General features: G+C 32.1%; 1 protein-coding gene across 1 annotated transcript; it reads right to left on the reverse strand.

Moving 5' to 3' along the window:
* Window positions 1-1,319: 1,319 nt before the first annotated feature.
* LOC146738301 (uncharacterized) lies at window positions 1,320-26,160 on the reverse strand. Its single transcript, XM_085503911.1, has 7 exons — window positions 26,021-26,160; window positions 25,487-25,662; window positions 20,685-20,908; window positions 20,459-20,559; window positions 19,786-20,124; window positions 18,248-18,601; window positions 1,320-1,503 (listed from the first exon to the last, which is right to left on the reverse strand). The coding sequence occupies exons 1-7, from the start codon at window positions 26,158-26,160 to the stop codon at window positions 1,341-1,343; spliced, it is 1,497 nt and encodes a 498-aa protein (XP_085360037.1). The 3' UTR covers window positions 1,320-1,340.
* Between the last annotated feature and the right edge of the window lie 1,101 nt (window positions 26,161-27,261).

Genomic DNA, 27,261 nt, shown 5'->3' on the forward strand with positions numbered 1-27,261 from the left:
AATAAAAACAAATTTTAGATGTGTGTATATTTGTGGCGGATATTTCAAATTTGGACTAGTAGAAACCGAACTTTGTGTAATCCAATTAATATGCATATATATATATATATATATATATATATATATATATATATATATATATATATATATATATATATATATATATATATATATATATATATATTATATCAATAGTCGCGCATTTAATTTGACCGATCCGTAATGGTAATAGTAACTGTGGATTAACGGAGGTAGTAGCCTCCAATAAGCTTATCAGATGTACGACCCCGACGACTGTAGAACAGGAAGGTATACAAGGCCACTACTAAGCAATCTCACCGTGTTGTACGTGACGATATATATGTATCGCATATGTTTATTACTAGCTTTATAAGTGTACATGGTTGACAGCAAAAATTATTTTTATAATTATTATAAAGCAAGCTAAACAGACGAGGGTGTCCGATGTCTGTGACAAAGTTCCCGTTCTAGAAAAAAACACTAACATAAGTGAGCGAGCGAGTGAGTGAGTGAGTGAGTGAGTGAGTGAGTCTAGTTGTCGTTGTATATTCGTAAAGTTTGAAAACGTATATTTCGACCTACTCGAATAGAACCACGTGCCCCAACACCCTCACACATTTCATCAATCGAACCTTCCTTTGGTTACCGACGAAAGTTGAAGACACACTGTAAATAAATGCTGTTGTTCTGATCAAGTTCCATTGGTCTCACGTGATTAAATGAATTTGGTAAAACAACAACAACTAAACCATCACACTTTCATCAATAAGAGTGTCTACCGTACAAATATACAGTGAGTAGCATTAAAATGTTATTAAAGCGCGGTGGTCGTCGCGCAGCGCGTGTTAGAATTTCATGTGAATAAACAATGTACTTTACACGCGTTGCATACGTTGCTATGAGTCCCATATCGAACACGACGCGGCGCTACGACCACCGCCCTTTAAATGAAGTTCAACTTTCGCGTCTTTTAGCAAGGAAAAGCTTCTATGACGTGAATAGATGAAACGAACGCCAAGCAAACCGTCGATATCGTTTTGCCATCATGCAGCCGTCCATCAATTGAAATTCTGTTTTCGAGAGATTCTACGGTATTGTAGACGACGAGGAGTGACACAGTTTTCGACTGGAACGACATTGCTTTCATCCACGAACGTTTTTATGGCGTCACAGAAGCTTCCCGAAAATGAGGGCGCAACTTGGTGGTGTATTGTGGTATTCATTTAACGGTCATCTTACAGAGTGGGTTCGAATTTCGGCAGCGGGGGATTGTTTTTTAATTTTTACAAATTCCACTATACGATTATGACATTCATTTATTACGTAATCACACGCAGTAACTCATAGACATGATCGTCTGGTTCATTTATTTTTTCAAGCTCTTCATAACCATCGTTGTCAGTTGGTATGGCCATCGTTGCGTCATTTCCGACAGGAATAGTTCGAGCAGGATAATTAGCACATTCCACTTCATTTCCCAATCTGTTACGGTGTACAAAGTGAGAGTTATCACAACGCAATCATAAGAAATCACTTTCCTAATACTTTATTTGAATTTATCAACTGTCATTTTCTATGAGTTTATTAAATGCAAATACGATGCAGTTAACTTACCCGTCACTTTCTATGAGTGTATTAAATGTAAATATGATGCAGTTAACTTACCTGCCACTTTCTATTAGTTTATTAAAAGTAAATACGATGCAGTTAACTTACCTGCCACTTTCTATGAGTTTATTAAATGTAAATACGATGCAGTTAACTTACCCGTCAGATTATGTGAGTTTATTAAATGTAAATACGATGCAGTTAACTTACCTGTCATTTTCTATTAGTTTATTAAATGTAAATACGATGCAGTTAACTTACCTGTAGTTTTCTATGAGTGTTTTAAATGTAAATATGATGCAGTTAACTTACCTGTCACTTTCTATGAGTTTATTAAATGTAAATATGATGCAGTTAACTTACCTGTAATTTTCTATGAGTTTATTAAATGTAAATACGATGCAGTTAACTTACCTGTAATTTTCTATTAGTTTATTAAATGTAAATACGATGCAGTTAACTTACCCGTCAGATTATGTGAGTTTATTAAATGTAAATACGATGCAGTTAACTTACCTGTCATTTTCTATGAGTTTATTAAATGTAAATACGATGCAGTTAACTTACCCGTCAGATCATGTGAGTTTATTAAATGTAAATACGATGCAGTTAACTTACCTGTCATTTTCTATGAGTTTATTAAATGTAAATACGATGCAGTTAAATTACCTGTAATTTTCTATGAGTGTTTTCAATGTAAATACGATGCAGTTAACTTACCTGTCACTTTCTATTAGTTTATTAAATGTAAATACGATGCAGTTAACTTACTCGTCAGATTATGTGAGTTTATTAAATGTAAATACGATGCAGTTAACTTATCTGTAATTTTCTATGAGTGTTTTAAATGTAAATACGATGCAGTTAACTTACCTGTAATTTTCTATGAGTGTTTTAAATGTAAATACGATGCAGTTAACTTACCTGTCATTTTCCATGAGTTTATTAAATGTAAATACGATGCAGTTAACTTACCTTTAATTTTCTATGAGTGTTTAAATGTAAATATGATGCAGTTAACTTACCTGTCACTTTCTATGAGTGTTTTAAATGTAAATATGACGTAGTTAACTTACCCGTCACTTTCTATGAGTGTCTTAAATGTAATTACGATGCAGTTAACTTACCCGTCAGATTATGTGAGTTTATTAAATGTAAATACGATGCAGTTAACTTACCTGTAATTTTCTATGAGTGTTTTCAATGTAAATACGATGCAGTTAACTTACCTGTCACTTCCTATTAGTTTATTAAATGTAAATACGATGCAGTTAACTTACCCGTCAGATTATGTGAGTTTATTAAATGTAAATACGATGCAGTTAACTTACCTGTCATTTTCTATGAGTTTATTAAATGTAAATACGATGCAGATAAATTACCTGTAATTTTCTATGAGTGTTTTCAATGTAAATACGATGCAGTTAACTTACCTTTAATTTTCTATGAGTGTTTAAATGTAAATATGATGCAGTTAACTTACCTGTCACTTTCTATGAGTGTTTTAAATGTAAATATGACGCAGGTAACTTTCCCGTCACTTTCTATGAGTGTCTTAAATGTAATTACGATGCAGTTAACTTACCCGTCAGATTATGTGAGTTTATTAAATGTAAATACGATGCAGTTAACTTACCTGTAATTTTCTATGAGTGTATTAAATGTAAATACGATGCAGTTAACTTACCTGCCACTTTCTATTAGTTTATTAAAAGTAAATATGATGCAGTTAACTTACCTGTAATTTTCTATTAGTTTATTAAATGTAAATACGATGCAGTTAACTTACCCGTCAGATTATGTGAGTTTATTAAATGTAAATACGATGCAGTTAACTTACCTGTCATTTTCTATGAGTTTATTAAACCTAAATACGATGCAGTTAACTTACCTGTAATTTTCTATGAGTTTATTAAACCTAAATACGATGCAGTTAACTTACCTGTCACTTTCTATTAGTTTATTAAATGTAAATACGATGCAGTTAACTTACCTGTAATTTTCTATGAGTGTTTTAAATGTAAATATGATGCAGTTAACTTACCTGTCACTTTCTATGAGTTTATTAAATGTAAATATGATGCAGTTAACTTACCTGTAATTTTCTATGAGTTTATTAAATGTAAATACGATGCAGTTAACTTACCTGTAATTTTCTATTAGTTTATTAAATGTAAATACGATGCAGTTAACTTACCCGTCAGATTATGTGAGTTTATTAAATGTAAATACGATGCAGTTAACTTACCCGTCAGATCATGTGAGTTTATTAAATGTAAATACGATGCAGTTAACTTACCTGTCATTTTCTATGAGTTTATTAAATGTAAATACGATGCAGTTAAATTACCTGTAATTTTCTATGAGTGTTTTCAATGTAAATACGATGCAGTTAACTTACCTGTCACTTTCTATTAGTTTATTAAATGTAAATACGATGCAGTTAACTTACCCGTCAGATTATGTGAGTTTATTAAATGTAAATACGATGCAGTTAACTTATCTGTAATTTTCTATGAGTGTTTTAAATGTAAATACAATGCAGTTAACTTACCTGTAATTTTCTATGAGTGTTTTAAATGTAAATACGATGCAGTTAACTTACCTGTCATTTTCTATGAGTTTATTAAATGTAAATACGATGCAGTTAACTTACCTTTAATTTTCTATGAGTGTTTAAATGTAAATATGATGCAGTTAACTTACCTGTCACTTTCTATGAGTGTTTTAAATGTAAATATGACGCAGTTAACTTACCCGTCACTTTCTATGAGTGTCTTAAATGTAATTACGATGCAGTTAACTTACCCGTCAGATTATGTGAGTTTATTAAATGTAAATACGATGCAGTTAACTTACCTGTAATTTTCTATGAGTGTTTTCAATGTAAATACGATGCAGTTAACTTACCTGTCACTTCCTATTAGTTTATTAAATGTAAATACGATGCAGTTAACTTACCCGTCAGATTATGTGAGTTTATTAAATGTAAATACGATGCAGTTAACTTACCTGTCATTTTCTATGAGTTTATTAAATGTAAATACGATGCAGATAAATTACCTGTAATTTTCTATGAGTGTTTTCAATGTAAATACGATGCAGTTAACTTACCTTTAATTTTCTATGAGTGTTTGAATGTAAATATGATGCAGTTAACTTACCTGTCACTTTCTATGAGTGTTTTAAATGTAAATATGACGCAGGTAACTTTCCCGTCACTTTCTATGAGTGTCTTAAATGTAATTACGATGCAGTTAACTTACCCGTCAGATTATGTGAGTTTATTAAATGTAAATACGATGCAGTTAACTTACCCGTCAGATTATGTGAGTTTATTAAATGTAAATACGATGCAGTTAACTTACCTGTCATTTTCTATGAGTTTATTAAATGTAAATACGATGCAGTTAAATTACCTGTAATTTTCTATGAGTGTTTTCAATGTAAATACGATGCAGTTAACTTACCTGTCACTTCCTGTTAGTTTATTAAATGTAAATACGATGCAGTTAACTTACCCGTCAGATTATGTGAGTTTATTAAATGTAAATACGATGCAGTTAACGTACCTGTCATTTTCTATGAGTTTATTAAATGTAAATACGATGCAGTTAACTTACCTGTAATTTTCTATGAGTGTTTTCAATGTAAATACGATGCAGTTAACTTACCTGTAATTTTCTATGAGTGTTTTAAATGTAAATACGATGGAGTTAACTTACCCGTCAGATTATGTGAGTTTATTAAATGTAAATACGATGCAGTTAACTTACCTGTAATTTTCTATGAGTGTTTTAAATGTAAATACGATGCAGTTAACTTACCTGTAAATTTCTATGAGTGTTTTAAATGTAAATACGATGCAGTTAACTTACCTGTCATTTTCTATGAGTTTATTAAATGTAAATACGATGCAGTTAACTTACCTTTAATTTTCTATGAGTGTTTTAAATGTAAATATGATGCAGTTAACTTACCTGTCACTTTCTATGAGTTTTTTAAATGTAAATATGACGCAGTTAACTTACCCGTCACTTTCTATGAGTGTCTTAAATGTAAATATGATGTAGTTAACTTACCCGTCACTTTCTATGAGTGTTTTAAATGTAATTTCGATGCAGTTAACTTACCTGTCATTTTCTATGAGTGTTTTAAATGTAAATATGATGCAGTTAACTTACCTGTAATTTTCTATGAGTTTATTAAATGTAAATACGATGCAGTTAACTTACCTGTAATTTTCTATTAGTTTATTAAACCTAAATACGATGCAGTTAACTTACCTGTCACTTTCTATTAGTTTATTAAATGTAAATACGATGCAGTTAACTTACCTGTAATTTTCTATGAGTGTTTTAAATGTAAATATGATGCAGTTAACTTACCTGTCACTTTCTATGAGTTTATTAAATGTAAATATGATGCAGTTAACTTACCTGTAATTTTCTATGAGTTTATTAAATGTAAATACGATGCAGTTAACTTACCTGTAATTTTCTATTAGTTTATTAAATGTAAATACGATGCAGTTAACTTACCCGTCAGATTATGTGAGTTTATTAAATGTAAATACGATGCAGTTAACTTACCCGTCAGATCATGTGAGTTTATTAAATGTAAATACGATGCAGTTAACTTACCTGTCATTTTCTATGAGTTTATTAAATGTAAATACGATGCAGTTAAATTACCTGTAATTTTCTATGAGTGTTTTCAATGTAAATACGATGCAGTTAACTTACCTGTCACTTTCTATTAGTTTATTAAATGTAAATACGATGCAGTTAACTTACCCGTCAGATTATGTGAGTTTATTAAATGTAAATACGATGCAGTTAACTTATCTGTAATTTTCTATGAGTGTTTTAAATGTAAATACAATGCAGTTAACTTACCTGTAATTTTCTATGAGTGTTTTAAATGTAAATACGATGCAGTTAACTTACCTGTCATTTTCTATGAGTTTATTAAATGTAAATACGATGCAGTTAACTTACCTTTAATTTTCTATGAGTGTTTAAATGTAAATATGATGCAGTTAACTTACCTGTCACTTTCTATGAGTGTTTTAAATGTAAATATGACGCAGTTAACTTACCCGTCACTTTCTATGAGTGTCTTAAATGTAATTACGATGCAGTTAACTTACCCGTCAGATTATGTGAGTTTATTAAATGTAAATACGATGCAGTTAACTTACCTGTAATTTTCTATGAGTGTTTTCAATGTAAATACGATGCAGTTAACTTACCTGTCACTTCCTATTAGTTTATTAAATGTAAATACGATGCAGTTAACTTACCCGTCAGATTATGTGAGTTTATTAAATGTAAATACGATGCAGTTAACTTACCTGTCATTTTCTATGAGTTTATTAAATGTAAATACGATGCAGATAAATTACCTGTAATTTTCTATGAGTGTTTTCAATGTAAATACGATGCAGTTAACTTACCTTTAATTTTCTATGAGTGTTTGAATGTAAATATGATGCAGTTAACTTACCTGTCACTTTCTATGAGTGTTTTAAATGTAAATATGACGCAGGTAACTTTCCCGTCACTTTCTATGAGTTTATTAAATGTAAATACGATGCAGTTAACTTACCCGTCAGATTATGTGAGTTTATTAAATGTAAATACGATGCAGTTAACTTACCTGTCATTTTCTATGAGTTTATTAAATGTAAATACGATGCAGATAAATTACCTGTAATTTTCTATGAGTGTTTTCAATGTAAATACGATGCAGTTAACTTACCTTTAATTTTCTATGAGTGTTTGAATGTAAATATGATGCAGTTAACTTACCTGTCACTTTCTATGAGTGTTTTAAATGTAAATACGATGCAGTTAACTTACCCGTCAGATTATGTGAGTTTATTAAATGTAAATACGATGCAGTTAACTTACCTGTCATTTTCTATGAGTTTATTAAATGTAAATACGATGCAGTTAACTTACCCGTCAGATCATGTGAGTTTATTAAATGTAAATACGATGCAGTTAACTTACCTGTCATTTTCTATGAGTTTATTAAATGTAAATACGATGCAGTTAAATTACCTGTAATTTTCTATGAGTGTTTTCAAAGTAAATACGATGCAGTTAACTTACCTGTCACTTTCTATTAGTTTATTAAATGTAAATACGATGCAGTTAACTTACCTGTAATTTTCTATGAGTGTTTTAAATGTAAATACGATGCAGTTAACTTACCTGTAATTTTCTATGAGCGTTTTAAATGTCAATACGATGCAGTTAACTTACCCGTCAGATTATGTGAATTTCTTAAATGTAAATACGATGCAGTTAACTTACCTGTAATTTTCTATGAGTTTATTAAATGTAAATACGATGCAGTTAACTTACCTGTAATTTTCTATGAGTGTTTTAAATGTAAATACGATGCAGTTAACTTACCCGTCAGATTATGTGAGTTTATTAAATGTAAATAAGATGCAGTTAACTTACCCGTCAGATTATGTGAGTTTATTAAATGTAAATACGATGCAGTTAACTTACCTGTCACTTTCTATTAGTTTATTAAAAGTAAATATAATGCAGTTAACTTACCTGTAATTTTCTATGAGTGTATTAAATGTAAATACGATGCAGTTAACTTACCTGCCACTTTCTATTAGTTTATTAAAAGTAAATATGATGCAGTTAACTTACCTGTAATTTTCTATTAGTTTATTAAATGTAAATACGATGCAGTTAACTTACCCGTCAGATTATGTGAGTTTATTAAATGTAAATACGATGCAGTTAACTTACCTGTCATTTTCTATGAGTTTATTAAACGTAAATACGATGCAGTTAACTTACCTGTAATTTTCTATGAGTTTATTAAATGTAAATATGATGCAGTTAACTTACCTGTCACTTTCTATTAGTTTATTAAATGTAAATACGATGCAGTTAACTTACCTGTAATTTTCTATGAGTGTTTTAAATGTAAATATGATGCAGTTAACTTACCTGTCACTTTCTATGAGTTTATTAAATGTAAATATGATGCAGTTAACTTACCTGTAATTTTCTATGAGTTTATTAAATGTAAATACGATGCAGTTAACTTACCTGTAATTTTCTATTAGTTTATTAAATGTAAATACGATGCAGTTAACTTACCCGTCAGATTATGTGAGTTTATTAAATGTAAATACGATGCAGTTAACTTACCTGTCATTTTCTATTAGTTTATTAAATGTAAATACGATGCAGTTAACTTACCTGTAGTTTTCTATGAGTGTTTTAAATGTAAATATGATGCAGTTAACTTACCTGTCACTTTCTATGAGTTTATTAAATGTAAATATGATGCAGTTAACTTACCTGTAATTTTCTATGAGTTTATTAAATGTAAATACGATGCAGTTGACTTACCTGTAATTTTCTATTAGTTTATTAAATGTAAATACGATGCAGTTAACTTACCCGTCAGATTATGTGAGTTTATTAAATGTAAATACGATGCAGTTAACTTACCTGTCATTTTCTATGAGTTTATTAAATGTAAATACGATGCAGTTAACTTACCCGTCAGATCATGTGAGTTTATTAAATGTAAATACGATGCAGTTAACTTACCTGTCATTTTCTATGAGTTTATTAAATGTAAATACGATGCAGTTAAATTACCTGTAATTTTCTATGAGTGTTTTCAATGTAAATACGATGCAGTTAACTTACCTGTCACTTTCTATTAGTTTATTAAATGTAAATACGATGCAGTTAACTTACTCGTCAGATTATGTGAGTTTATTAAATGTAAATACGATGCAGTTAACTTATCTGTAATTTTCTATGAGTGTTTTAAATGTAAATACGATGCAGTTAACTTACCTGTAATTTTCTATGAGTGTTTTAAATGTAAATACGATGCAGTTAACTTACCTGTCATTTTCTATGAGTTTATTAAATGTAAATACGATGCAGTTAACTTACCTTTAATTTTCTATGAGTGTTTAAATGTAAATATGATGCAGTTAACTTACCTGTCACTTTCTATGAGTGTTTTAAATGTAAATATGACGCAGTTAACTTACCCGTCACTTTCTATGAGTGTCTTAAATGTAATTACGATGCAGTTAACTTACCCGTCAGATTATGTGAGTTTATTAAATGTAAATACGATGCAGTTAACTTACCTGTAATTTTCTATGAGTGTTTTCAATGTAAATACGATGCAGTTAACTTACCTGTCACTTCCTATTAGTTTATTAAATGTAAATACGATGCAGTTAACTTACCCGTCAGATTATGTGAGTTTATTAAATGTAAATACGATGCAGTTAACTTACCTGTCATTTTCTATGAGTTTATTAAATTTAAATACGATGCAGATAAATTACCTGTAATTTTCTATGAGTGTTTTCAATGTAAATACGATGCAGTTAACTTACCTTTAATTTTCTATGAGTGTTTAAATGTAAATATGATGCAGTTAACTTACCTGTCACTTTCTATGAGTGTTTTAAATGTAAATATGACGCAGGTAACTTTCCCGTCACTTTCTATGAGTGTCTTAAATGTAATTACGATGCAGTTAACTTACCCGTCAGATTATGTGAGTTTATTAAATGTAAATACGATGCAGTTAACTTACCTGTAATTTTCTATGAGTGTATTAAATGTAAATACGATGCAGTTAACTTACCTGCCACTTTCTATTAGTTTATTAAAAGTAAATATGATGCAGTTAACTTACCTGTAATTTTCTATTAGTTTATTAAATGTAAATACGATGCAGTTAACTTACCCGTCAGATTATGTGAGTTTATTAAATGTAAATACGATGCAGTTAACTTACCTGTCATTTTCTATGAGTTTATTAAACCTAAATACGATGCAGTTAACTTACCTGTAATTTTCTATGAGTTTATTAAACCTAAATACGATGCAGTTAACTTACCTGTCACTTTCTATTAGTTTATTAAATGTAAATACGATGCAGTTAACTTACCTGTAATTTTCTATGAGTGTTTTAAATGTAAATATGATGCAGTTAACTTACCTGTCACTTTCTATGAGTTTATTAAATGTAAATATGATGCAGTTAACTTACCTGTAATTTTCTATGAGTTTATTAAATGTAAATACGATGCAGTTAACTTACCTGTAATTTTCTATTAGTTTATTAAATGTAAATACGATGCAGTTAACTTACCCGTCAGATTATGTGAGTTTATTAAATGTAAATACGATGCACTTAACTTACCTGTCATTTTCTATGAGTTTATTAAATGTAAATACGACGCAGTTAACTTACCCGTCAGATCATGTGAGTTTATTAAATGTAAATACGATGCAGTTAACTTACCTGTCATTTTCTATGAGTTTATTAAATGTAAATACGATGCAGTTAAATTACCTGTAATTTTCTATGAGTGTTTTCAATGTAAATACGATGCAGTTAACTTACCTGTCACTTTCTATTAGTTTATTAAATGTAAATACGATGCAGTTAACTTACCCGTCAGATTATGTGAGTTTATTAAATGTAAATACGATGCAGTTAACTTATCTGTAATTTTCTATGAGTGTTTTAAATGTAAATACAATGCAGTTAACTTACCTGTAATTTTCTATGAGTGTTTTAAATGTAAATACGATGCAGTTAACTTACCTGTCATTTTCTATGAGTTTATTAAATGTAAATACGATGCAGTTAACTTACCTTTAATTTTCTATGAGTGTTTAAATGTAAATATGATGCAGTTAACTTACCTGTCACTTTCTATGAGTGTTTTAAATGTAAATATGACGCAGTTAACTTACCCGTCACTTTCTATGAGTGTCTTAAATGTAATTACGATGCAGTTAACTTACCCGTCAGATTATGTGAGTTTATTAAATGTAAATACGATGCAGTTAACTTACCTGTAATTTTCTATGAGTGTTTTCAATGTAAATACGATGCAGTTAACTTACCTGTCACTTCCTATTAGTTTATTAAATGTAAATACGATGCAGTTAACTTACCCGTCAGATTATGTGAGTTTATTAAATGTAAATACGATGCAGTTAACTTACCTGTCATTTTCTATGAGTTTATTAAATGTAAATACGATGCAGATAAATTACCTGTAATTTTCTATGAGTGTTTTCAATGTAAATACGATGCAGTTAACTTACCTTTAATTTTCTATGAGTGTTTAAATGTAAATATGATGCAGTTAACTTACCTGTCACTTTCTATGAGTGTTTTAAATGTAAATATGACGCAGGTAACTTTCCCGTCACTTTCTATGAGTGTCTTAAATGTAATTACGATGCAGTTAACTTACCCGTCAGATTATGTGAGTTTATTAAATGTAAATACGATGCAGTTAACTTACCTGTAATTTTCTATGAGTGTATTAAATGTAAATACGATGCAGTTAACTTACCTGCCACTTTCTATTAGTTTATTAAAAGTAAATATGATGCAGTTAACTTACCTGTAATTTTCTATTAGTTTATTAAATGTAAATACGATGCAGTTAACTTACCCGTCAGATTATGTGAGTTTATTAAATGTAAATACGATGCAGTTAACTTACCTGTCATTTTCTATGAGTTTATTAAACCTAAATACGATGCAGTTAACTTACCTGTAATTTTCTATGAGTTTATTAAACCTAAATACGATGCAGTTAACTTACCTGTCACTTTCTATTAGTTTATTAAATGTAAATACGATGCAGTTAACTTACCTGTAATTTTCTATGAGTGTTTTAAATGTAAATATGATGCAGTTAACTTACCTGTCACTTTCTATGAGTTTATTAAATGTAAATATGATGCAGTTAACTTACCTGTAATTTTCTATGAGTTTATTAAATGTAAATACGATGCAGTTAACTTACCTGTAATTTTCTATTAGTTTATTAAATGTAAATACGATGCAGTTAACTTACCCGTCAGATTATGTGAGTTTATTAAATGTAAATACGATGCACTTAACTTACCTGTCATTTTCTATGAGTTTATTAAATGTAAATACGATGCAGTTAACTTACCCGTCAGATCATGTGAGTTTATTAAATGTAAATACGATGCAGTTAACTTACCTGTCATTTTCTATGAGTTTATTAAATGTAAATACGATGCTGTTAAATTACCTGTAATTTTCTATGAGTGTTTTCAATGTAAATACGATGCAGTTAACTTACCTGTCACTTTCTATTAGTTTATTAAATGTAAATACGATGCAGTTAACTTACCCGTCAGATTATGTGAGTTTATTAAATGTAAATACGATGCAGTTAACTTATCTGTAATTTTCTATGAGTGTTTTAAATGTAAATACAATGCAGTTAACTTACCTGTAATTTTCTATGAGTGTTTTAAATGTAAATACGATGCAGTTAACTTACCTTTAATTTTCTATGAGTTTATTAAATGTAAATACGATGCAGTTAACTTACCTTTAATTTTCTATGAGTGTTTAAATGTAAATATGATGCAGTTAACTTACCTGTCACTTTCTATGAGTGTTTTAAATGTAAATATGACGCAGTTAACTTACCCGTCACTTTCTATGAGTGTCTTAAATGTAATTACGATGCAGTTAACTTACCCGTCAGATTATGTGAGTTTATTAAATGTAAATACGATGCAGTTAACTTACCTGTAATTTTCTATGAGTGTTTTCAATGTAAATACGATGCAGTTAACTTACCTGTCACTTCCTATTAGTTTATTAAATGTAAATACGATGCAGTTAACTTACCCGTCAGATTATGTGAGTTTATTAAATGTAAATACGATGCAGTTAACTTACCTGTAATTTTCTATGAGTTTATTAAATGTAAATACGATGCAGATAAATTACCTGTAATTTTCTATGAGTGTTTTCAATGTAAATACGATGCAGTTAACTTACCTTTAATTTTCTATGAGTGTTTAAATGTAAATATGATGCAGTTAACTTACCTGTCACTTTCTATGAGTGTTTTAAATGTAAATATGACGCAGGTAACTTTCCCGTCACTTTCTATGAGTGTCTTAAATGTAATTACGGTGCAGTTAACTTACCCGTCAGATTATGTGAGTTTATTAAATGTAAATACGATGCAGTTAACTTACCCGTCAGATTATGTGAGTTTATTAAATGTAAATACGATGCAGTTAACTTACCTGTCATTTTCTATGAGTTTATTAAATGTAAATACGATGCAGTTAAATTACCTGTAATTTTCTATGAGTGTTTTCAATGTAAATACGATGCAGTTAACTTACCTGTCACTTCCTGTTAGTTTATTAAATGTAAATACGATGCAGTTAACTTACCCGTCAGATTATGTGAGTTTATTAAATGTAAATACGATGCAGTTAACGTACCTGTCATTTTCTATGAGTTTATTAAATGTAAATACGATGCAGTTAACTTACCTGTAATTTTCTATGAGTGTTTTCAATGTAAATACGATGCAGTTAACTTACCTGTAATTTTCTATGAGTGTTTTAAATGTAAATACGATGGAGTTAACTTACCCGTCAGATTATGTGAGTTTATTAAATGTAAATACGATGCAGTTAACTTACCTGTAATTTTCTATGAGTGTTTTAAATGTAAATACGATGCAGTTAACTTACCCGTCAGATTATGTGAGTTTATTAAATGTAAATACGATGCACTTAACTTACCTGTCATTTTCTATGAGTTTATTAAATGTAAATACGATGCAGTTAACTTACCCGTCAGATCATGTGAGTTTATTAAATGTAAATACGATGCAGTTAACTTACCTGTCATTTTCTATGAGTTTATTAAATGTAAATACGATGCTGTTAAATTACCTGTAATTTTCTATGAGTGTTTTCAATGTAAATACGATGCAGTTAACTTACCTGTCACTTTCTATTAGTTTATTAAAAGTAAATACGATGCAGTTAACTTACCCGTCAGATTATGTGAGTTTATTAAATGTAAATACGATGCAGTTAACTTATCTGTAATTTTCTATGAGTGTTTTAAATGTAAATACAATGCAGTTAACTTACCTGTAATTTTCTATGAGTGTTTTAAATGTAAATACGATGCAGTTAACTTACCTGTCATTTTCTATGAGTTTATTAAATGTAAATACGATGCAGTTAACTTACCTTTAATTTTCTATGAGTGTTTAAATGTAAATATGATGCAGTTAACTTACCTGTCACTTTCTATGAGTGTTTTAAATGTAAATATGACGCAGTTAACTTACCCGTCACTTTCTATGAGTGTCTTAAATGTAATTACGATGCAGTTAACTTACCCGTCAGATTATGTGAGTTTATTAAATGTAAATACGATGCAGTTAACTTACCTGTAATTTTCTATGAGTGTTTTCAATGTAAATACGATGCAGTTAACTTACCTGTCACTTCCTATTAGTTTATTAAATGTAAATACGATGCAGTTAACTTACCCGTCAGATTATGTGAGTTTATTAAATGTAAATACGATGCAGTTAACTTACCTGTCATTTTCTATGAGTTTATTAAATGTAAATACGATGCAGATAAATTACCTGTAATTTTCTATGAGTGTTTTCAATGTAAATACGATGCAGTTAACTTACCTTTAATTTTCTATGAGTGTTTAAATGTAAATATGATGCAGTTAACTTACCTGTCACTTTCTATGAGTGTTTTAAATGTAAATATGACGCAGGTAACTTTCCCGTCACTTTCTATGAGTGTCTTAAATGTAATTACGGTGCAGTTAACTTACCCGTCAGATTATGTGAGTTTATTAAATGTAAATACGATGCAGTTAACTTACCCGTCAGATTATGTGAGTTTATTAAATGTAAATACGATGCAGTTAACTTACCTGTCATTTTCTATGAGTTTATTAAATGTAAATACGATGCAGTTAAATTACCTGTAATTTTCTATGAGTGTTTTCAATGTAAATACGATGCAGTTAACTTACCTGTCACTTCCTGTTAGTTTATTAAATGTAAATACGATGCAGTTAACTTACCCGTCAGATTATGTGAGTTTATTAAATGTAAATACGATGCAGTTAACGTACCTGTCATTTTCTATGAGTTTATTAAATGTAAATACGATGCAGTTAACTTACCTGTAATTTTCTATGAGTGTTTTCAATGTAAATACGATGCAGTTAACTTACCTGTAATTTTCTATGAGTGTTTTAAATGTAAATACGATGGAGTTAACTTACCCGTCAGATTATGTGAGTTTATTAAATGTAAATACGATGCAGTTAACTTACCTGTAATTTTCTATGAGTGTTTTAAATGTAAATACGATGCAGTTAACTTACCTGTAAATTTCTATGAGTGTTTTAAATGTAAATACGATGCAGTTAACTTACCTGTCATTTTCTATGAGTTTATTAAATGTAAATACGATGCAGTTAACTTACCTTTAATTTTCTATGAGTGTTTTAAATGTAAATATGATGCAGTTAACTTACCTGTCACTTTCTATGAGTTTTTTAAATGTAAATATGACGCAGTTAACTTACCCGTCACTTTCTATGAGTGTCTTAAATGTAAATATGATGTAGTTAACTTACCCGTCACTTTCTATGAGTGTTTTAAATGTAATTTCGATGCAGTTAACTTACCTGTCATTTTCTATGAGTGTTTTTAATGTAAATACGATGCAGTTAACTTACCCGTCAGATTATGTGAGTTTATTAAAAGGAAATATGATGCAGTTAACTTACCCGTCAGATTATGTGAGTTTATTAAAAGGAAATATGATGCAGTTAACTTACCTGTAATTTTCTATGAGTGTATTAAATGTAAATACGATGCAGTTAACTTACCTGTCACTTTCTATTAGTTTATTAAATGTAAATACGATGCAGTTAACTTACCCGTCAGATTATGTGAGTTTATTAAATGTAAATAAGATGCAGTTAACTTACCTGTCATTTTCTATGAGTTTATTAAATGTAAATACGATGCAGTTAACTTACCTGTAATTTTCTATGAGTGTTTTCAATGTAAATACGATGCAGTTAACATACCTGTAATTTTCTATGAGTGTTTTAAATGTAAATAGGATGCAGTTAATTTACCCGTCAGATTATGTGAGTTTATTAAATGTAAATACGATGCAGTTAACTTACCTGCCATTTTCTATGAGTTTATTAAATGCAAATACGATGCAGTTAACTTACTTGTAATTTTCTATGAGTGTTTTAAATGTAAATATGGTGCAGTTAACTTACCTGTCACTTTCTATGAGTGTTTTAAATGTAATTACGATGCAGTTAACTTACCTGTCACTTTCTATGAGTGTTTTAAATGTAAATATGATGCAGTTAACTTACCTGTCACTTTCTATGAGTTTTTTTAAATGTAAATATGACGCAGTTAACTTACCCGTCACTTTCTATGAGTGTCTTAAATGTAAATATGATGTAGTTAACTTACCCGTCACTTTCTATGAGTGTTTTAAATGTAATTTCGATGCAGTTAACTTACCTGTCATTTTCTATGAGTGTTTTAAATGTAAATACGATGCAGTTAACTTACCTGTCATTTTCTATGAGTGTTTTTAATGTAAATACGATGCAGTTAACTTACCCGTCAGATTATGTGAGTTTATTAAAAGGAAATATGATGCAGTTAACTTACCTGTAATTTTCTATGAGTGTATTAAATGTAAATACGATGCAGTTAACTTACCTGTCACTTTCTATTAGTTTATTAAATGTAAATACGATGCAGTTAACTTACCCGTCAGATTATGTGAGTTTATTAAATGTAAATAAGATGCAGTTAACTTACCTGTCATTTTCTATGAGTTTATTAAATGTAAATACGATGCAGTTAACTTACCTGTAATTTTCTATGAGTGTTTTCAATGTAAATACGATGCAGTTAACATACCTGTAATTTTCTATGAGTGTTTTAAATGTAAATAGGATGCAGTTAATTTACCCGTCAGATTATGTGAGTTTATTAAATGTAAATACGATGCAGTTAACTTACCTGCCATTTTCTATGAGTTTATTAAATGCAAATACGATGCAGTTAACTTACTTGTAATTTTCTATGAGTGTTTTAAATGTAAATATGGTGCAGTTAACTTACCTGTCACTTTCTATGAGTGTTTTAAATGTAATTACGATGCAGTTAACTTACCTGTCACTTTCTATGAGTGTTTTAAATGTAAATATGATGCAGTTAACTTACCTGTCATTTTCTTTGAGTATATTAAATGTAAATACGATGCAGTTAACTTACCCGTCACTTTCTATGAGTGTTTTAAATGTAAATATGATGCAGTTAACTTACCCGTCACTTTCTATGAGTGTTTTAAATGTAATTACGATGCAGTTAACTTACCTGTCACTTTCTATTAGTTTATTAAATGTAAATATGATGCAGTTAACTTACCTGTCACTTTCTATTAGTTTATTAAATGTAAATACGATGCAGTTAACTTACCTGTAATTTTCTATTAGTTTATTAAATGTAAATATGATGCAGTTAACTTACCTGTCACTTTCTATTAGTTTATTAAATGTAAATATGATGCAGTTAACTTACCTGTCACTTTCTATTAGTTTATTAAATGTAAATACGATGCAGTTAACTTACCTGTCACTTTCTATTAGTTTATTAAATGTAAATACGATGCAGTTAACTTACCTGTCACTTTCTATGAGTTTATCACTTGATGACCCTGATTGAATACTAGCTCTTGCCGTGCTTGGACTGTGATCTTTAGTCTCGTCAACGTGCGTTACTAATGGGGCTTTTTTCATTTCGTTTACAATGTCAGCTGTTCGCACCTGTGTACCCACGTCATCTTCTTTCATGGCTCTTAATATATCGGCGGATCGTACTTGCGTTCCAATTTCATCTTCTTGCATGGCTCTTAAAATCCAGGCCTTGTAGACTAAGGTACTTTCATCTTTCTTTTGCTTACCATGACCTGGAACAGGTGAAGCGCCTGTTCCATTCAAAACCAAGTCAAACTCTTCTTTTGGCATGTTGGCCAATCTGAAACAGTATATATTACGTAAGATATTCATACAATACATCGTCTAAAGATGTGAGTTGACAAACTTCACACGTATTGACTGCGATATATGTCTGTCAATCCAATAGAGCGTTCATGCAAAGCTCTTTAGCACTGGCTAAGAAATGCTAGGTACAGATCTAGCCTGTTTTTAAGAGCTGGTTCAGATCTTTCGCAGGACCAACGAAGTGTGCGTGAACGCTCAACTCGGGCTAAGCGCCCAAAACACTATTGTATTCAGTTCATTTGGAAGATTTACTATTGAATTCATAACTATTCTTGTCGGTATGCTATTTCTGACATGACAACCACTGCGAGAACATCTAGAGATATTGTTCTCGAAAAGAAAATGTCGACGAGAATCTGCGCTACTTCCTGTTATTCTGCAATCTGCACTTTCTGAATTTGCTTTGATATTGTTTTGTAATTGTCAGTTGAACTAACATACATACATCCACAGTTAACGTACTAAGTTTTCATAATACTAGTAGTTTAAATGACTGAGGTTTTGTGTATAATCTTAATAAGTTTGGGCGTTCCTTAGCTAGTACTTCGTGTAGCGTGAACACTAATCTACCGGTATGTGCAATACACTATAACATATACACACTGAAAAAAACTTGTCAACTAAAATGCCGCTCTTTGATTAGTCTGACTGTATTGACTCCAGTTGTGAAGTTGCATGCGTGGCATCTTAGGATTCGGACACCTATGAATTAGATTGTGATGTTTAGCACAATTTCAAATGTTGACTTTTCTTGAATGCATTGCCTCGGACATCAGAATCAATAACCGGTACATGTATTTACGCAGTAACAGCAAATAGTTTGGTTATAATCGGTTCCATAAATATAGATTTAAAGAGAATTACCTCACACTGTTGGGACCATGAACAGGTAATAATTATTTTCCAAACAATTGAATCTTAGACGAAAAGAACATTTTCGTGACAACACTAGGGAATTAGATTAGGAATTGCAGAACAAATAATTCTCATAGATGTCCATTCTACTTATTGAACGAAGTAGATTTTGCGTAGTAGAAGATGAACTTATAAGGCGATTCAGCTTTGGTTATAATGCTATTCTAAAATAAATGCTACTTTCGGATATAAATCTAAGCAGAAGGTGTCCATAAAAGCAGTGATGTATTTTTACAAACTCACCTTTTTTGTCTGCGATTCCTTACTACCAGAATAATGATCAACACGATGACGCATAGAATTAGGAAACATATTATTAAGGCAATCACCCACGGTTCCAATCCAGAACTATCTTCCTCTTCTACAACTTCGTTTGGTGGTACTATTCCATAACCAAGATCTGCTTCTATTTCCTCCTCGTATGTCCGCAGCATCGCGTCGAGTGATTCACTCGTCATCAAGACTTCATGAGAAGCTGAGGGTTTAGTGATGTAGAATCCAACTACGATATTGCCGTCATCAACACAATCGTAGTCAGTATCCGAACAGTCACTCGTTTCATACACAACAACGTCGTTTGCACTTTGATGAATGATAAGAAAGCAATTATTTGACATTATTTGATATTATCAATATTGTTCAATGAAATATGGCAACATTCGTCACATTCATAGATTTCTGTAATTAGTTTGACTAACATTCACTATGTCTGAATTTTCTTTTTATGTTTCTCTTTTGTGGACTAAAATATTGAAACACCCACTGTGGTACAAATGCATGGCATCTCAACCATTCAGACACTGGGGTGACAACTGCAGTAATTATTAAAAAGCGGCAAGCCAATAATGTGAAAACTCTGATACAGTGGCGTATGCATATTTCATTACTAATCATCATCCGATTGTGTAATACTTACTGAACAATAAGTGGATCTGCTGTCTCACAGTTATCATGATCTTCAGCGCACCATATATTGGCATAGTCAGCCATTACTTTTCGAAATTCATCTTCATCAAACTATAAACAATTGGAATACCACGTGATGAGGGCGAGATTTGAGGAGTATTGAAAAATGGTGTAGTGACGGCAAATGACACCGTGGTAATTATGTCAATACATAAATAATATAATTCAAGACTTACAATCTCCTTGACAGTCGTAGATAGCACTGCTTCCAATTCGACTTCAACACCACCTTCTGCAATCAGATCTTCGGATGGTTCCCTGTACATTAATGTTGTAGCCATTTGTGTGGTAGTTTTTAACGACGTTGTTGGTTGTTTTGTTGTTGTTGTTGTTGTTGTTGTTGTTGTTGTAGTTGTCCGTAGTGTTCCTGTATCTGCACCAGTGACTCCAGGTAATAATACTTAGAAATACAAGATACATCAAATAAATATTTTAAACGTACAATGGAATGCTTTGTACATCTCATTCTCATTATATTTAATATTTTAATGAGAAGGATTCGAAAAATGAAACACTACAATTATCTTTATTGTAGGTGTTGTTTCGATCTGGGTTCCATGTGAGGTACACAAACGCAAAAGTTAAATTATACATTGTTTGTTTACCAGAAAACATTGCGTGATGGGTAAGTTTGATATTGAGTACTTTTCCCTTGGACAGGACGTGTTACAACATTGGATTTTATTGTTTCATTTTATAGTTAATTGTTCATCAAATGTTAGTATCATGTAGGATAACGTAGGCCAACAATGCACCAGTCTCGATCATACACGTATGAGATCTAGTCTTATTTGAGTGACATGAGCACACATAAACTCCAATTTTATTGAGAGAGGGATAGCATTTTATTTGCATTAAGTAAAGTGATTTTAAATAACAAAAATACATTCTATTTTATTTAAACACGCTTGACTGTCGTTTAATGTGAGTGAATACAAACATATGAAGTATACACCATCAAAACATTATACTTACTATTGGTAATTATAGTTAAAATACCAACATGTCAATTAATATTGAGTAGGACATGGTGCTGTTTGTTGAATATCTGTCTTTCGTGTCAACTTGTTATAACCTTTCGAGCAATGTCAACATAAGTACTTGTTTGAATGCATTTTTTCACGGCGTACGTGTACATTTACGGAAGTGTCATGGAGCCAATAGGTTGATCTGATAAATATTTATTCAAACATGATGATACGTATAATATGCAATTGTATACATTGGAGTTTGAAACAATTGCAGTCTTTACTTTCTTAATTAGATGTCCTATTATGCGTTATAATATAAATATTCTTAAGGTTATGTTAAGAAAGCTTGAATATTTACAATAACTGTCACGAATTTTCTGGTGGTATATTTTTGTGCGCAGACACAGATTAAAATGGAGCTTACCTTGTCCATCGCAAATAGTCATACACGACACAAGAAGGGCTATTATGGAACACCAATACATGTTTCAATCACAAACAATAACCCCAATGTATTTCCCCTTCACTGTGCGACAAAGCCACACATGTCACATAACATATTAACAAGATAGCATACCTTTGGAACACTACAGTTATCTCGTCACATGACGCCATGATTAATCGGTATTGCGAGAGTTTCAAGGTATTATGTTGGGGACTCTTTTATGTTTGTTTACATGATCATTATTATTGTCAATCTTTCTTACATTGAATGTCAAGCATTTGGAAATCATTCCATTAGGCTATTTCGTGAGTTTGCTATCGTCATGGTGATTTTGTGTACCATTGCGGCATATATCACCCAGAGCCCTGCGTCTAAAATCAAATCAAGCATTATGAGACTTGAACTTCTGCTGACACATTTTCTATCAATAATAATTCTTAATTTTCATAAATGTCTGATTCCATTTGACATTTGCTGGTATTGTCTTTGATTAGAAAACTTTGAAAATAAAAAAAAACTAATATTTTTCCATTTTGGTGCTTTTTTCAATCTTTTAAATCGCCAAATCGCACGCCTGTGCCGTTGTATTTATATATCTGTTTCAAATCTTGTGAGATACTATAGTTAAGGTTCATTATCGAGTTATCGTTGTATAATTCATGTTCTGGTGACCTACATTCCTGTAATTCACATTCACCTTTGATCTATGACCTATGTATCATGTAGGAATTCAACTTTGGCCAACCCAGCATAACCACACCCAGCGTTAAAACATTTATTCCTTTTATCACGCCTATATTCCTATTCATCAGAAGTATACAATTTCATATCTACCGCAGAGGTCACCACTGACCTCTACAATCCAGCATTCATCGCAACTATTGCAAAAGTCAATACACCACTTGAACAAAATCTGTTGATATTTTTCTTGCAATTTAGAACATACAAATTAAATTCATGCAATATTTGGACTGTGTTACAATTAAATGTCTTACTGACTGATTCCATTTTACATTGCTGATATTGTCTTTGATCAGAAAAGTTTGAAAATAAAAAAACTAATATTTTTTCCATTTTGGTGCTTTTTTCAATCTTTTAAATCGCCAAATCGCACGCCTGTGCCGTTTTATTTATATATCTGTTTCAAATCTTGTGAGATACTATAGTTAAGATCCATTACCGAGTTATCGTTGTATAATTCATATTCTGGTGACCTGCATTCCTGTGATTCACATTCACATTTAATCTATGACCTATGTATCATGTAGGAATTCAACTTTGTCCAACCCAGCATAACCACACCAAGCGTGGTTTATTCCGGCATTCTTCGGGGTGTTCTAAAAACAATTACACGTTTGCTGCAACCCGGATACAACATTGTCAGTTGTATGATCAGAAGTCAATATTTTTCTTCCCATTTGGGAAATACAACAATCTATAAATCACTTTGACCGTGTTACATTCAATACAAGTTCTTCATTTCAATTTGTTAATGAATTATTTCTTACAACAAAACCTGTCTAATACCTGTTATTACTGTAATCATGCGATATTATAGACCAGGGTAACAGTTGAGTGAAGGGTGAGGATGGAAAACCACTTGTAGGGGAAAAACATGTCTCGTGGTTCTTTCGTTCTTCACGAGAACTCGGCTGCCATATCACTTAGATTTAATCTGGACTTAACAAGGCCAACATATAAAAGGCGGGGAATTTAAAGCGCGATAGTCGTCGCGCTGCGCATGTGCGAGATATATGAGTCTCATATAAACAAAGATGGCGACTTTGACTGTTGCGCAGATCAACGAGTACAAACTGACGTTTCCAAGCTTTAATTAGGTAATTTTCATGTGATTGGAAGGCATCGAAGGATTCGCCGACAGTAATCTGTGCAAGTCGCTCCCAGGTCAAACCTCATACTTGTGATTTCCTATTTGAAGAGCGCATTGGATTGTGGGAAAATCAATGATTATCAACACAAATGTCGAACATGCGCAGCGCGACGACTACCGCGCTTTAAAGAAAACTGAAACATTTCAAGTCTCAATATATTCAAATATCACGAATTTAGAAGTACATGTAATCAACGATGAATGCCCAAAAAACGTGGCCTTGTCTACAAAATGGCTTCCATGATGTAAATAAATTAGATAGTTGGTAATTGTTACTCCGACCTCAAACACAAAACAATATACTAGTATATTTAAGCAATAACCCACCGCCGGAGGCGGGTATACCACGAGATATTGCAAAATTTACGACATATATGCACGAGCGGTAGCGAGTGCATATATGGAGTGAATTGTGCAATATCGAGTGGTATACCCGACTCCGGCGGTGGTTTATTGCTATTATATTATACCAACTTCATTTCTGTAGCATTTTCGACCCTCTCGGCCTTTTTACAAAATAAGAAAGAGTCGTTTTCGAACGACGTGTAATGAGCATCGGCTGGTCGACACGACCAGATGAAATGGGCCCTGGAACCACAGGCGCTCGGAACGTTTCCTGGATAATAAAAAATGACCTAAAGTGAGATCGGCATAGTTAGTCAGTCGCCGGTAAATTCCCCTACTACTCATATAATAACACAAGGTAGGAAAGCGTTGACACCATGACATCGAAACTTCCCGAAAATAACACGATTTTCCAAATTATATTTCGATCCGCTTCACACAACTCAAGTATGATATCGGTAGAAACTATCGATCGACTTATATTACCTTTATTCGAACTAAAACGGGTTAAATCCTGTGAAAATCGAAACACCAGAGCAATATGAATCAACCCGTCTACGCGGATATTTTGAAGCAGAGGCCCGAGCATGCGTAAATGTTTGAAACTGCGCATGTTTGGAGCTGCGCATGCACGAGCCTCTGCTTCAAAATATCCGCGTAGATGGGTTGATTCATATTGCTCTGGTGTTTCGATTTTCACAGGATTTAAGCCGTTTTAGTTCGAATAAAGGTAATATAAGTCGATCGATAGTTTCTACCGATATCATACTTGAGTTGTGTGAAGCGGATCGAAATATAATTTGGAAAATCGTGTTATTTTCGGGAAGTTTCGATGTCATGGTGTCAACGCTTTCCTACCTTGTGTTATTATATGAGTAGTAGGGGAATTTACCGGCGACTGACTAACTATGCCGATCCCACTTTAGGTCATTTTTTATTAGCCAAGAAACGTTACGAGCGCCTGTGCCTGGAACCAGTATTTAATCTTTTATCACACACTCGCGCTCAGTATACAGAAACGCACAGAACAACAAGTTTAGATATCATCACAATCAATGGAATTTTATTTCCACGACGCAAGAAACTAGCAAATAATTAGAAATTGAATAAACTGAACAAGCTCAACGCTTAATTTACATATGAATAGCTGTGAATAAATTATCATCAGCAGAACATTACCGGCAGCGCGCACTGTGCGCCATTTTTGAAAACATGTGCTGTGGACTTATTATCGTTGTCGAATTTTCTATTTTGTGTTTGTTATGCTGACATTAATTGGTCCACTAAAGGTGCAGATATGGAACAAAGCAGATGCTGCATGTGTACTTTGATTGTGGGCATTAGAAATAGAAGCGGTGCCAGATTCTGTGGGAGTTGGTCCAGACGCTACACTATGCTGTACTATGCCGGTGTTTTCTGGGGTACGGATAACGTTGTCGGAAACACCCGCTTCGATCGCTACGGTCACTTCTATATCAGAGGATTTGTTTTCATACCCAAAACTGCGAGACGGGATACTGGACATTCATTGACTCTGATTATTTGTGAGTTTGTTGGTGTAAGACCGAACACTAGCTTCGTTTTTATGTGCCGTGAAATACATAATGTGTCTGGGTTCAACTCCTGCCGAATCTAACACAGCGCACGCAGTTGCCCTAACATAAGATTTGTATGAATTGTCAACAAATTTGCTGCTATCGAAATCTCTTTCATCATAGATCCCAATTTATTTTCACGAATACCAGACTGTGTCAGTGGGTGTTACATTTACACGGGGCCTCTGAAACAACGCATTTTGCAATTTGGACAAATACATTTTGAAATGCTGCAACGTGACAATTTTTGCCACCGGTAGCATACATTTTAGCCTGTGTTTCGAAATCGTCAAGGTCAATTTCATTAAAATTTGCAAAGCGTTTCTTTCTCTCCGTCTGCACGAATTCTTCGGTTTCTGCAAGAAAATCTTGCTCTGACAGCTCCCGAACATGATACTCGGCCATGTCTGTTGCAGACAACGAAAATATGTCGCAAAGAATAGCATGCACAAATTGTAGGTTGTATATTTTTTTTATTTAACCACTGCCAAGATAAAATATGTATATAATATCTTCATGCTATCAATATTACCCCAAAATTTCCCTAAAATTTAAATGCCCTTCCCTTTATTCTGGGGCCTTATTTGGAACACCAAAACTGTGCATTATGCTCTATTTAACCATGGCTTGCATAAATTAAAACAGTCTCCCAACCAATCACAATGATGCATTGATGGCAGTGATGCACTGGTATAATATAATTCTGTTTATCCGCGTGTATACAAACACACAATATCTAGAATTGTCGACACTACATTCAACACATTATTATATACATGCTTACGTTTTGAATTGATAATAAACTCGTTTATAAGCCCTTTTCTCCACTGCCAGGTGTATCACTTGTTTCTGTTACATTTACTTGTGTAACAACACTGGCTCACGTATATGCTTACGTCATATAGGCGACATTTTATATTTATATCGTGAAACTAGCATAATTCAAACCATTACTATTCCTTTTCTCCTGACTTGGCTTCACAGATCGAAGATTCAAGAGGCGTTGTTCACGTTTGTCACAGGTTCGCTGGTGGCCGAATCTTTGAATCTTTTCTTTGGAGCTCGTCTGTCGTGGTACCCAATGGAGAGTTCACCGTAGAGGACGATCTTGGACAGTCGATGATCCTGATCTGGAGACATGTCTTGCCCATCATAGCTATGTTTTCATTTGCATAACCTCGATTCTAGTGATGTAGTCGATCCAGCGAATGTTGAAGATGCAGCAGATATACCGTTGGTGGAAACGTTCTAGAACTTGTAGATAATATTTGTATGCGACCCACTACTCCGAACTGTATTAGAAAGCTCTGCAAACGCCGACTTTTGCAACAGACACTATCTCCTGGTGTTGCTCTATACAGGAATGAAAAATCTGTCGAATGTATTGTTTGCCTTTGCCAGTCTGTTATCTCAGACTACCTCTTTGTAATTTTATACGTCAGAGGAGACAGTGCTTCCAGGGTAGGTAAGTTGCTGGGCTGCCATCAGGGAGGCCTTCAGTTCCAT

The sequence above is a fragment of the Saccoglossus kowalevskii genome, chromosome 9, assembly GCF_978046115.1.
Source record: "Saccoglossus kowalevskii chromosome 9, keSacKowa6.1, whole genome shotgun sequence".
NCBI classification, from domain to species: domain Eukaryota; kingdom Metazoa; phylum Hemichordata; class Enteropneusta; family Harrimaniidae; genus Saccoglossus; species Saccoglossus kowalevskii.

Excerpts from the sequence above, each read along its gene's own strand:
- LOC146738301 (XM_085503911.1), bottom strand. The coding sequence starts at position 26,160 with ATGGCCGAGTATCATGTTCGGGAGCTGTCAGAGCAAGATTTTCTTGCA. Across the intron at positions 20,560-20,684 it reads CTACGACTGTCAAGGAGATT|TTTGATGAAGATGAATTTCG; the intron begins GTAAGTCTTGAA and ends AATTGTTTATAG. Across the intron at positions 20,125-20,458 it reads GCAGATCCACTTATTGTTCA|TGCAAACGACGTTGTTGTGT; the intron begins GTAAGTATTACA and ends CATTCATCAAAG.